The 12,708-nt window shown below is 44.1% G+C and overlaps 1 protein-coding gene across 5 annotated transcripts in view; it reads right to left on the bottom strand.

Annotated features, from left to right (window-relative positions):
- MYLIP (myosin regulatory light chain interacting protein) overlaps nt 1–12,708 on the bottom strand; it is a 94,196-nt gene that overhangs the window by 62,827 nt on the left and 18,661 nt on the right. For 2 of the 5 annotated variants that reach the window (XR_014809637.1, XR_014809639.1), the window contains exons 7-8: nt 11,774–12,244; nt 10,371–10,479 (exon numbers count right to left, since the gene is read on the bottom strand). Coding sequence is in view for 1 of the 5 variants with exons in the window: in XM_001929076.5 (XP_001929111.1) it covers nt 12,155–12,244 (90 nt within the window). In the remaining 4 variants the exon portion in view is untranslated. Of the gene's footprint in view, nt 1–7,205; nt 10,480–10,678; nt 12,245–12,708 lie in introns of those variants that run through there. The other 3 variants (XR_014809638.1, XR_014809636.1, XM_001929076.5) reach the window with 3 other exon arrangements.

The raw sequence follows: 12,708 nt of genomic DNA, 5'->3' as shown, positions 1-12,708 counted from the left end.
TTGTGCGAGTAGGGAGATTTAAGCTGGACTCTGAATTAAGTGTAGGCCAGGTAAACATAGCCGCAAGGCAAAGAGGTAAGGAAAAAAAGCCCTCCAAGCATCATGAAACATTTCAGCAAAGGTCCAGGAGTAAGGAGAGATGGGATGCAAACCACATTCAGAAGAGGTGAAGAGTTTGGTCTCACACTGGTGGGTGACAGGTGGAACAGGAAGCCAGTCTGAAAAGTTAAGTAGAGGCCAAGTGATGAAGGATGTGGACTTTCATGGAGTATGGGTTGAACTCTGCTGGCAGCAGGGAGTGCCCTGAGCAGATGCGTTTATAGAGAGCAGTGTGTCAGGTGGATGCCTTGTCCAGGAGGTGCCTGGGGTGGTGCCGGTCTTGGTAGCTGACACCTAGTAGCATTGAGATACAAGAAGAGTCTTTGGTTTCCTTTATGACACAGATCATTCAGAATAAGAAGCTAGACATTTTTATTCCAATATGATCTTTTCTTCATTCCCAAGCCACTGAGATTCAAGTTCAAGGACAGTAAACCGAGGCTCTGACAGATTCACAGCTTCTTCCTTTTACAGTGTAGATGAGCAACTTGGGAGCTGAAAAATTGAGATCTATTGATAACTCAATTATTTCTTGCACCAAGTCTCAGTGAAAGCTTTCAGTAAGAGGTGTGGCTGGCAAATTGTCTTGATAAACTGCACGGTCAGCTCTCTGTATCCGTGGGTTCCCCATCCTAGGATTCGACCAACTCTGAATCAAAAATATTTGAAAAAAACATAATTCTAGAAAAGCTTCAACAAGCAAAACTTGAATTTGTTGGAGTTCCTGTCATGGTGCATTGGTTAACGAACCTGACTAGGAACCATGAGGTTGCGGGTTCCATCCCTGACCTTGCTCAGTGGGTTAAGGATCCGGCGTTGCCGTGAGCTGTGGTGTAGGTTGCAGACGCAGTTTGGATCCCGAGTTGCTGTGGCTCTGGCGTAGGCCGGTGGCTACAGCTCTGATTAGACCCCTAGTCTGGGAACCTCCATATGCCATGGGAGCGGCCCAAAGAAAAAGCAAAAAGACAAAAACAAAACAAAAACTTGAATTTGTTGCATGTTGACAATTATTCACATATTCGCACTATATTCTATCAGGTATTACAAGTAATCTAGGATTATTTAAAGTATATAGGAGGACGTGTATAGGTTATATGCAGATACTATACTGTTTTATATAAGGAACTTGAACATTTGTGGATTTTTGGAATCTGTGGAGGGTGCTAGAACCAATTCCTGTGGATACGGAGGGATCCTCTAGTTGGTCAGAGATAGATGAAAAGGAATGAATGACATTATCTTTACTCCCCTGACACTGCAATTTACCCTCAAGCCTCATAAGTAATAAAGAGCCCTAAAGAAAAGGAGCAAATACTTTCATTTCACGAGTTTATTTCTCTATCATCCCCTAGCTGACTCCTCTTTGCTAACTTAGCCAACAAAGATATTTGGTTCACCAGAGTTTAAAAAGATTTTCTATTCCCTTGTTCCTTCTTCCACATTTTCCTTCCCTATATTTATTTGATTTTTTTTTTTTTGCGGGGGGCGGGGGGGTATACCTGCAGCATATGGAGGTTCCCAGGCTAGGGGTTGAATCAGAGCCGCAGCTGCTGGCCTACACCACAGCCACAGCCACTGCAAATCCAAGACACGTCTGTGGCCTACGCAGATCCTTAATCCACACTGAGCAAGGCGAGGGATTGAACCTGCATCCTCATGGATGCTAGCCGAGTTCATCACTGCTGAGCCACAATGGTAACTCCTCCTTCCCTATATTTATTAGGCTCATTGTCTTGCCTTATCTGTTGCTGTTTATGGTGGCAGGAAAGGAAGAACAGAGACGCTTACATGGGAGTTTTTAGACGTTTTTGCCGAGTTGTATGTATAACATCTTCCCCCATCTTTCCTCAAAGTCTTGAGCCAAGTATCCATTTCTCAGGAATGCTTGGGGAGTTGGCTCTAGGATGCTGGCCTTTTTCCTAGTGGGCGTGGGCCTGGAACAGGGGCTGCTCTCCGGAGGTCCCCCGTGCTGGCAGCAGGAAGAGGATACACACATCCTCTCTCCAACCTGAAGGCTTAACCAGCCGGGGCTCTGTTCTTTCCTCAAGGATTAGTGGTGGGGTAACATGAAGCCAGCTGAGGGCTGGTGAAGAAATGGATATTAACATTGATACTCTGAAAGCACAAAAAGCTCGCCAAGATCAAGTCCTTCAGTTGTTTTCTACAATCCTTTCATACAGTCAAAAACGCAGCACTGGAAATCCAGACTCCTAATCCCATTTGGTTCTACCTGCATACCTTCTCGCTATTTAAGGGATTTTTTTTCCCCTAGAAAACACACGATAGCTCCGAATCCTAGGATGCGGAACCCATGGATACGCAATTTGGTAGGACTGGGCTGTTTTAAAAGGGGAAGTGTAAGAATTGTGGAGACGGAAGGTTCTTGCAATCCACAGATGTACCCCAAATTCAAGGGGTGGAGAGAATTTGGACTCATTCAAAACCAAAGGAACAAAACCACTGATTTGCCCTTTTGTCCCCTCGGATGCTCTGTGTGAGACTGTCTGAGGCCCTGTGTGACCTTGCCGCGTGGCTGGGTGGGGCCAGCATCTGTAATTAATTCCAGTGTGGGTGCTGGGGGCAGAAGCTTCTCACACCATGGCAAGCAATTCTCAGAAATCAGCCGGGGGTCAGAATTCAACTTGGTCTGACACTATCTCCTTGGAGCTAGCTTCAGCTTTCACAGGTTCAGGGTTCAGCCCTAAGAGGCTGGCCCTGCCTCCGACCTCAGATGCAAGTCAAAAGCCCAGGTGGTCACCTCTGCCTCTGACTGGCTATAAACCACAGGTTGGCAAAACCCCCGCTCAGGCTCCGTGAACTTGCTAGAGTAGCTCGTAGAATGCTAAGAAACACTTCACTTACTAGATCATGGTTTATTATAAAAACCAAAACCATAACTCAAGAATAGCCAGATGGGAGAGATGCTTAGGGCCAGGTGTGTGGGGAAGGAGCGTCCCCAGTCCCTATGTATTCACCAACCTGGAAGCTCTCTGTGCTTTTTGTTTTTTCGTTTTTTTTTTTTTTTTTTTTTTTTTTTTTTGCTTAGGGCCGCCCCCCGTGGCATGTGGAGGTTCCCAGGCTAGGGGCTAAATTGGAGCTGTAGTGGCTAGCCTACACCACAGCCACAGCAACATAAGTTCCAAGCCACGTCTGCGACTTCTACCACAGCTATTGGCAACACCAGATCTTTAACCCACTGAGCGAGGCCAAGGATCGAACCCGCAACCTCATGGTTACTAGTTCAATTTGTTTTGGCTGAACCGCAACGGGCACTTGCTCCTTTTGGGTTTTTAGGAAGGCTTCATTACACAGGCATGACTGATTAACTCAATGGCTATTGGTAATTGATTCAAGCTCTACCGCTCTCGGTTGGATGGGACTGAAAGTTCTGACCCTCTAGTCCCATGGTTGCTTGGGGCCCTGGCGAGGTGAGGTACCACTTACCTCATCAACATGACCAAAGACATCTTTATTGCTCTCATCAATTAGGAAATTCCAAGGGCTTTAGGAGCTCTGTGCCAGAAAAGGTGACAAAGAGCAAATATAGTTTTTTCCTTATGAAGCACATCACAACTTGCCTCCCAGTTCTCCCTCTTTCTAGCTCTGTGACCTTAGGAAGTCACTTCATCTTTCTGTGCTTCAGGCTCTCATCTATCAAGGAGGCCAGTGAGACTACCTACTTCACAGGCACAGGATGAAACAAGTTGATTCCTATAAAGTCCTTCAAATGGTCTAGCATCTAGTGCTGGATCTCTGTTGACACCTGCCACATTAAGGGAGCCTACCAAGGATTCCTAAGAAGCTGTGTATAAATTTAGGTTAAATACCAGAGAGAAGGGAAGCTGATGGCTTCTCTAAGGGAAAAAGAGCTTTCAAACATTGGTGTGACATGAGTTCCCGTCGTGGCGCAGCAGAAACGAATCCGACTAGGAACCATGAGGTTGCGGTTTGATCCCTGGCCTCGATCAATGGGTTAAGGATCTGGCGTTGCCGTGGGCTGTGGTGTAGGTTGCAGACGCAGCTCAGATCTGGTATTGCTGTGGCTCTGGCATAGGCCAACAGCTGTAGCTCTGATAAGACCCCTAGCTTGGGAACCTCCATATGCCGCAGGTGCAGCCCTAAAAAAAAAAAAATTTGGTGTGACATGAAGAGGGAAAAGCTTTCCAGGCCTGATTGCTAAAATGGGGGCAGGGCTCATGGCTCCCACAGACTAGAGTGTGGGGTACATCTTGCACTTGTCCTGCAAAGAGGCGGAAAGCAAGGAGGGGGCACTGAGAAAGATTTTTAATTCTGCTTTGAGTTTCCTTTTTTGGTATAATGGGTTATTGGAAAAGTTACATTTGCTCTTGGTAGTGATTTCGTTACATCTAAAACCCAGGGAAGACATGGCTATACAGGGGCAGGGACGTGGGCTTGAACCCAAGTGTCCATTTGAAGGCACTGCCTGACCCTAGGAGGGTTGTACCTGTCCCTCACCACGTATGGGCATGGAACATCATGTCACATGCACAGGGAGGACCTTTGGAGAAGCTTAGAAATGAATGCCCCTCCATCAACTCTCTCCCACCTCCACTCTCCTAGCTGGTATCAGCGGCAGCCTCTGGTTTTGAACACAAAGGACATTTGTTGCATGCAATCATTGTCTAAAGCTGGCCTTTTTCTATTATGAATGATCATGAAATTGAGGGTGAAGGAGAAAGGCAACTCCACATTTGAAGCTACAAAAAGGCCGTGATTCATTTCCAGTCTCTTTATTAAGCAGCCTAGTCTCAGATAATTTGCAGCAAAGTTTTACCCTGGAGCAAGTTTCCTCAGTCATGTTAAATTCATGGGGAAAATCCTCCCGGGATTTAGAACTGAAAAATAGACGGCTTTAATAACAGAAACGTTGGTGTAAAGAGCAGAGAGAGGCAGTATGTTCTAACCATTTAGGGAAAAAATGGGTAAGATATTACTAATAAGCTCTGCTATATTTTTATCCTACCGTTTTCATCATCTGAAGGAATACTGAGATGAGCTTTTAAAGTCTGAATGATTATCTGACAGCTTCCATCTTTAGGGCAAATTATTAGCAAGGGTTTTATTTTGCTATTACCTTTAGTCAAAACTCAGAGGACATACGCTTATCAGAGCTCAGAGAGGGAATCAAATCTACAGACAAGAGTGCTTTGAACGGAACTGCAGAACCCAGCTACTTCTAGTCTTTCTAGGTGACCTCTGTGGACACTGTCTTTCTTATGGAGTGAGGCTGGGGTAGGGATTAATAGGGTCCATAGCGCTCTCCTCAACGTGGTCCCCACCTAACTTCCAGCTCCATCACTTGCCATCCCCCACAACGCATCCAAGCACACACCCTGTATTCCCATTATGCCAAACTGCCCACTGGTCCCAAATATGTGGCATTACCTATCTAGGTTTCAGCTCATCTTTCAAGACTCATTTCCAGAATGAGTTTCTTCCAGAAATCTTTCCAACTGTGGACAAAGTTAGTGGCATCTTATTCTGCTCTCCCATAGGGCCTCGTGCCTGCTTCACTAGGGAGCTTAATCAACTGCAAGGATTAGTTTACAATGTCAGTTTCCCCAGTGACCTTGAAGGGGCAAGGATTTTTATCCGGGATATCTGTACCCTCTAGTTCAGTGTTTCTCAACAGCAGCACTACTGACATTTGGGGCCAGAAAATTTCTTTTTTTTTTTTCTTTTTTTTTTGTTGTTGTTGTTGCTATTTCTTGGGCCGCTCCCGCGGCATATGGAGGTTCCCAGGCTAGGGGTTGAATCGGAGCTGTAGCCACCGGCCTACGCCAGAGCCACAGCAATGTGGGATCTGAGCCGTGTCTGCAACCTACACCACAGCTCACGGCAACGCCGGATCGTTAACCCACTGAGCAAGGGCAGGGACCGAACCCGCAACCTCATGGTTCCTAGTCGGATTCGTTAACCACTGCACCACGACGGGAACTCCCCCAGAAAATTTCTTGGAGTGGGGGCTGTCCTGTGCATCATTGTAGGGCATTGAATATCATCCCTGGTCTCTACCCACTAAATGCCAGTGGTGCCCAATCCTCAGTGTGATGATTAAAAACCATCTCCAAAAGGGTACCCTCCTACACTGTTGGTACAACCACTATGGAAACAGTATGGAGGTTCCCCAGAAAACTCAATATGGAACTATCATATGATCCACCAATCCCATTCCTGGGCATATATCTGGACAAAGCTTTCATTCAAAAAGATACATGCATCCCTATGTTCACTGCAGCACTACTCACAATAGCTAAGACAAGGAAACAACCTAAATGTCCATCGACAGATGAATGAAATAAGATGTGGTACATGGACACAATGGACTACTACTCAGCCATAAAAAAGACAAACAAATGCCATTTGCAGCAACATGGATGCAACTAGTGATTCTCACACTAAGAAAGAGAAAGACAAATACCATATGATATCACTTTTATGTGGAGTCTAAAATATTGCACAAATGAACCTATCTACAGAATAGAAACAGACTCAGAGACATGAAGAACAGACTTGTGATTGCCAAGGGGGAAGGAATGGGATGGATTGGGAGTTTGGGTTAGTAGATGCAAACTATTACATTTAGAATGGGTAAGCAATGAGGTCCTGCTACACAGCACAGGGAAGTATAGCCAATCATTTGTGATAGAACATGACAGAAGATAATATTAGAAAAAGAATGTATATGCATGTATAACTGGATCATTTTGCTGCACAGCAGAAATTGATAGAACGCCGAATAATTAAAAAAAAAAAAAAAAAAAAACCATCTCCAGACATTGCCCAGTGCCTCCTGGGGGAGAAAAATCGGGCCAGATGAGAACCACAGCTCTAGCCCTAACAGAGAGCTGGACATACAGTAGGTGCTTAACATAGATATTTGCTGAGTTAATAAACCCATGTCCAAATTAATGAATAAAAACCAAGTGAAGCACAGATGAAGAAAGACCTGACCGCATCTTTCACACACTCACTGAATTCAACTTAAAAAACCTTTACTCCAGAAGTCTCTATGAATTGGCTCTATTCACTTCCTATTTTTTTCTCTCACACCCTTTGTCCCTCACCTTCAAGTTTTGCTTTGCTTTGTTTTCTTTCCTGACAAGCCAAATTCTGTACTGACTTCAAGACAAAGAAAAACTTACCTACTCCGAAAAGCCTTCTCCAATACATCCAATCCAGGGATCTCCTACTTCACATTCTCTAAATATTTAAGAAAAACCACAAACATATATATGCATATGTATGTATATACATACACACATATGCAGTAGTTTTGGTCTTAGACCTGTTAGCTCTTTTTATGTCATACATGTATATAGGAATTTTCTTCTCAACTGGAAGAATCACTCCTTGATAGTGGGCTCACTTATGCCTTTGAGGTTCTTTTCTTCCCCTTAACATTAGCACGCGTTTATGAACAACAGATGTTTAGCTTTTGCTTGAATTTCTTTTTCTGTATGCATCTGGCAGGTGTGTTAAAACTGTGTAGTTGGTGTGGTCCTAACAGTTTTGTTTTTTAAAAGGCATAGTGCTAACTCTTTAACATCTTGCTGTTTTTAAACTCATTTTGAGGAGATTCTGCAAATATGAATGTGCCACGTTTTAGGATTTCTATGAGGAAGCGCTAAAAATGATAAGCAATGAGAAAGACAAACAGCCCCATTTTGTTTCAATCCTGACTCTGCTCAAACTCCATCTGGGGTTCTCTTTCCATTGCCTGGTAAAATGGAAAAACGTTGGATTCCTGGTTTATTCTGAGCTCTCCCAACACCAGAAGAACTTCTTTTGCACCCATCCTCTTCAGGCGCACCTGCAAGGACCCATACATGCACTTTCCCCTATGCTTGGATTTGGAAGTTTGCTCACACTTCTGGTCTGCAGGGCACTTGTGTCTCACATTCTTCTTGGAAGAGTTCATGCTTTGTCCAAGAGCAGTCGCCTGAGGGGCTTCTGATCCTCAGCATTCAATGGCAGAGTTAAGGAGACAACCCCAGAATGGACCTGCACTACGTTTGAGTTTCACATCAGTGACAGAAACAATGTAGAAGAGGCATTGGAATGGCTTAGGGCGAGGAAAAGGGTCTTTAGCTGCACCACTGATTTTTGTAACCCTTAATAAAAAAATGAAAGAATGCTTCTGCCCAAGAATCATAAATTGAGACTTTTGGCAGAGCAGCCTCTTGAATCTTCGGTTTCCCCAAAAATTCAGGCTCTCTGTTGATTCCTCTCTGCTGTACCTTTTCACCTCCCCTCTCCATGGGCCCTTCCTCGACGCCCACCAAAGCCCTTCCATTTAAAATGCAAAACCCAAATGCTGCCCTTGAGCCCACCCCTGCTGTGGTACTGTCCTGACTTACCCCACCGACACTCAGCCCCCACTTAGTACTTCCATATCCTTGTCTCACATGTATACACTACAATCTGGCAACCCTGGAGTATCCTCTCAATCTCAAAATGCACCCAGCTCTTTCTTGGCATCCGGGACTGCCTAATATTGCCCCATATTTATGGCCCTTTCTTGGTACTCCAATTCCTTGACTCTGCCGACCTGCCTGTTACAACATCGCTGACCACCCCTTGTGAAGTTCTTCGGGCTTGGCTTTCAGTCTTGATTTTCCTGCATGCCTTCATCTTTCTCTGCCTCCTTCTTAGTCTCACCATCCACCTAAGAGGTAGATCATTTCAAGGTTCCATCTTCAGCTTTATTATTATTTCCCTCTTTAATGCTCTCCTATGGATGACTTCTTATATTGTTGCAGCTTCAAATATCAATTAAATCTAACAGCTACCAAATGCTTCTCTTTACCTTTTCCATCCTCTGGAAATTCCAACTCAAGTTTTCAATCGACTCCAGGTTTGCCCATCACCAAGCATCTCAACTGCATCATGTTCAAAACCAGACAGATTCAATTCCCTTCCTACTCCCATGGCTTGCTCCCCTCCATGTGCCCCTCTATTAAAGACCATCTGTTCCAAGCGAGAAGCAGAACTGGGTATGACTTGTCTTACTAAATACTGATTAGACCTCCAAACTCTCTTGATTTGTCTCATTTTCATGTCGACAGATGATCAAAATGGACTTCCCTGCCCCTCGTCTCTTCTCGTGCCGTTATCTCCTTTCCTCTGTAGTAGCAGTTCCTTGTTCAAGAACCAGATCTTATTGCCACCCTCTTGTCCCAGAAGTTTTTGGTTCTGAAGGCAGTGGAGAACCCAGTCCAAATGAAACCTGGAATTCAAGGTCACCCACCACTGTGACTCTAACCACATTCCCTTCAGAGCTTCATTTCTTACCACGTCATCAACAACAGGAGCAGTCCAGCCTCACCGAACTTCGTTCTAACCCTATATGCACCATATACTTTTTTTCCACCTGGTAAAATCCAACTAGAATGTTAAGGCTCAGCTCCAAGGGCCTCTGTGAAGCTTTCTCACCCTTGGCTCCGAAGGAGGATTAACCATCCCCTTCTGTGCTTCCATAGCACTTTTCTTATAGTTCTACAAGTCACCTAGTAATATAGGAGTTTCCAAGTTAGTCACTGAGCTTAAGGAGTGCAGTCTAGTGAGGTGAACACTATCTTATCCATTTGTTGGCTGTCATCCATCCATCCATCCATCCACCCACTATTCTGGCCAGCATTTTGAGACTACCTCACTTAAGATCCCCTCCAGTGTTAATATTCTATGATTCTGAGTATTATACACTTTCTATATAGAAAGAAAAACTGTAAATTACAGGCTAAATACATGACATGGGCATCCTGTACCATTTACGTCTTCATCATTATTAAACTTCCAGTGCTCAATAAAAACTTAGCAGGTGTTCCATAAATGTACTGCATAAACAAATGAGTTAATTCCTAGAAAGTGATGGGAGACTGACACAGAGGAAGAGTGGAAGACAAATCTTGTCTCTCAATTTTTAAAGAATTATTTACCTGAAATAATTGCATGTGTATGGAACTACACTTCTGGGGCAGCTGCAATTATTCAGCTGCTACAGATAGTTCTGAGTTACATATATATTATGTGCACTGTCCTCTACTCCACAAAGTTATGTCCTGAGCAACGCGACTGTGTACACATTAGCACACTTAGAGCAGCGAGGTCCCAGCAGCAGCAGGCTAGTCATCCTACAGAATGCAGCCCTGGAGTCTGTGGCCTGAGACTGTCTGCTGGGACCGAGCCTGGCACTCACCTGTCCTGAACGGGCAGTGCACTAGCAGCATCATCTGGGTTTACATTTTTACCTTCTAGCTTTGTCATTCTCTTCCTTCTCCAATACCTTCCAGTCCTTTTCCCAACTGTTACTTTTTGTCTGCTTGTGTATATTACCCCATTTTCATCTACATTTCAATCCTATAAACCAAAAGACACAGATGAGTGAATAACGGGGTAAACAGTCAGTCTCCTTGATGAGAGGCAATACACTAAACATTTTCAAAATTTCCACAAAGGACCACATCAGATACCCACCAGGATGTTAGCAACACTCTTTTCTTTTAAATGAATAAAAACTGGTTTAAATGACAGTAACTATGAAGATACAAACACCGTGTTTGCTTTAAAGTCTTTATTATCCTGAATATAAAAGACAGAAGTCCTTTAGGATATAACAGAGTTCTTTATGTGGAAACATTATTTTTTTTTTTACAAGTGAAAAAATAAATACCTCTTGGAATAAAGGCTTATATGCTAATAATGTGCCATAAAAAAGTAGAGTTTTAATATTTGACAAAATGTCTGTGCAAAGAAACAAATGCATAAACACATTACTGCTACATTAAGGCAATATGAAGAGTATACTCAGAAATCTCAGTAAAGTGACAGTGTAGATTTCTAGCTTTAACTTAGCTAGTATTGCACCCAATAAGCTCATCGAGGTTTCCCGACATCCTAGAAAACCCACAAGCTGACCAGCATCCAAAATGCCCAAGTGGGAGTGGAGAACATGATTAGGAAGAGAGAAACAAAAAGACCCCGAAACCCCTCTAACACGTATAGAGGGACAACGAAAAGTTAACACTTAAGCATATAGTACAAAAAAAAAAAAAGCATACAATACCTAAGATATTTATGATAAGGCTGTAAAAGGCTTGATGGCTCAAGCAAAAGCAACCCCACTGGGTGAGGCTGGAGCAGGGTGCATGGGAGAACTCACGAACCACCCTCATTTGTACACCACAGAGCTTCGTCGCAGTAAGCAATGCTCTCTCTTCCCAAGGAACACACACCCCCTTCCCAGCCTTAAAATATTCCACAAACTCAAGAAGCCCAAGGAGTGCTGACTACTCCATAGAACTCATCTAACCAACCTGGCAGCATTTTATAAGTGAAAGGCTTGGGGAAGAGGAGAGGGAGAAGAGATAGGAAACCAGCCACGTGGTGATCTGTTTTCTACTAGCCAGACTGGTTTAAATCCGACAACTTGTTGTCTACCTTTAAAAAGTCCCCGAATAAAGTTTTAACTGTTGGCCTCCCAATTATTCTTGAACAAGTTAGAAAAACAGACATGACATGAAAACAATGACTATCTCTTTGAAGAAAAATGTTCCTATTAAAAATGTCTGGCGCTCCGTGACCCGTACTAAAAAACCCAAGTAAATCCTTAAAAGGAACTCTTACAAAATTGGCTTGCAGGTAGGTAACTTACCTCGGGATATGTTAGGGAGACTTACAACATTATTTTCTAAAAGGTCCCCACTCTTTGGCCATGTTGCCACGGAACCGACGTCCATTCCTTCACTTGATCCTGATTCCTTCGCTAGATCATAAAAAAGAAGCAAAGTTCAAGGAATGTGTTTGGGGCCCAGAGCTCTTCCTCGTCGTCACCCTGGAGGTGCTGATTCTACGTGTGGGACATGTTGGCGGTGAGGAGTAATCGTATTCTCACTATTCTTCCTTTTGTTTTGTCCCTAAACGTTGCATGGCAGATGGGTGGTGGAGTATTTATTCTCTCCACAGTCTATCATTTTTATAGTTTCTAACAGTGCAGTTCATGGAGACACGGCACGTCTGGTAAGTGCACAGCAGGTCAGATCACAGTCAGGTTCAGGAGACTGGTGTGGGTCGGCAGGTAGACATGCTGGACGTGGTCCACTCGCGACCTGCAAACGGGACATGACTGGAAGAGAGAGGATGACAGTACGAGTCAGGGCACCTTCGAGGATCTGTGTCTTCAGGGTCCACCCAGGTACCTGCACAATCTCGGTTTCTAAGTGCTCCGTGGTCACAACTACTTCTAGCTTTCTACTGGGAGAGATCTTTGCATTCTAATCAGTTTGGGAAAGTTTGCATTTAATAAGAGATTAAAAAAAAAATGAAGACTACGAAAAAGCATAAACTAAAGGAGATTAAGTTACTCTAAACAACGCACATGAGTAAAGGGATTACTAAAGGCATCTTGCTGTGCAATAAGGCTGTGGTCCCTAAGTGGGCTGATTCCAGAGCCTTAGGCAGGGATGTGGAAGACCCTTCCAGAGGCTGAGTGTCCTTGGCTCAGCTGGCTCAGGGTGGTATTCCCAGGTGGATGCCTCATGGCCAGTGAGCATGGCTGCTCTAGTCATGGGTCACAGCTCCACATCCCTG

This window comes from Sus scrofa, chromosome 7 (assembly GCF_054392235.1).
Source record: "Sus scrofa isolate SSC_HxYL_T2T_F1_AM1 chromosome 7, Sscrofa_HxYL_maternal_Yorkshire_Landrace_v2.0, whole genome shotgun sequence".
Taxonomy (NCBI): Eukaryota; Metazoa; Chordata; class Mammalia; order Artiodactyla; family Suidae; genus Sus; species Sus scrofa.
The sequence above is the reverse complement of the archived record's forward strand: the minus strand, read 5'-3'. Positions and strand labels throughout refer to the sequence as shown.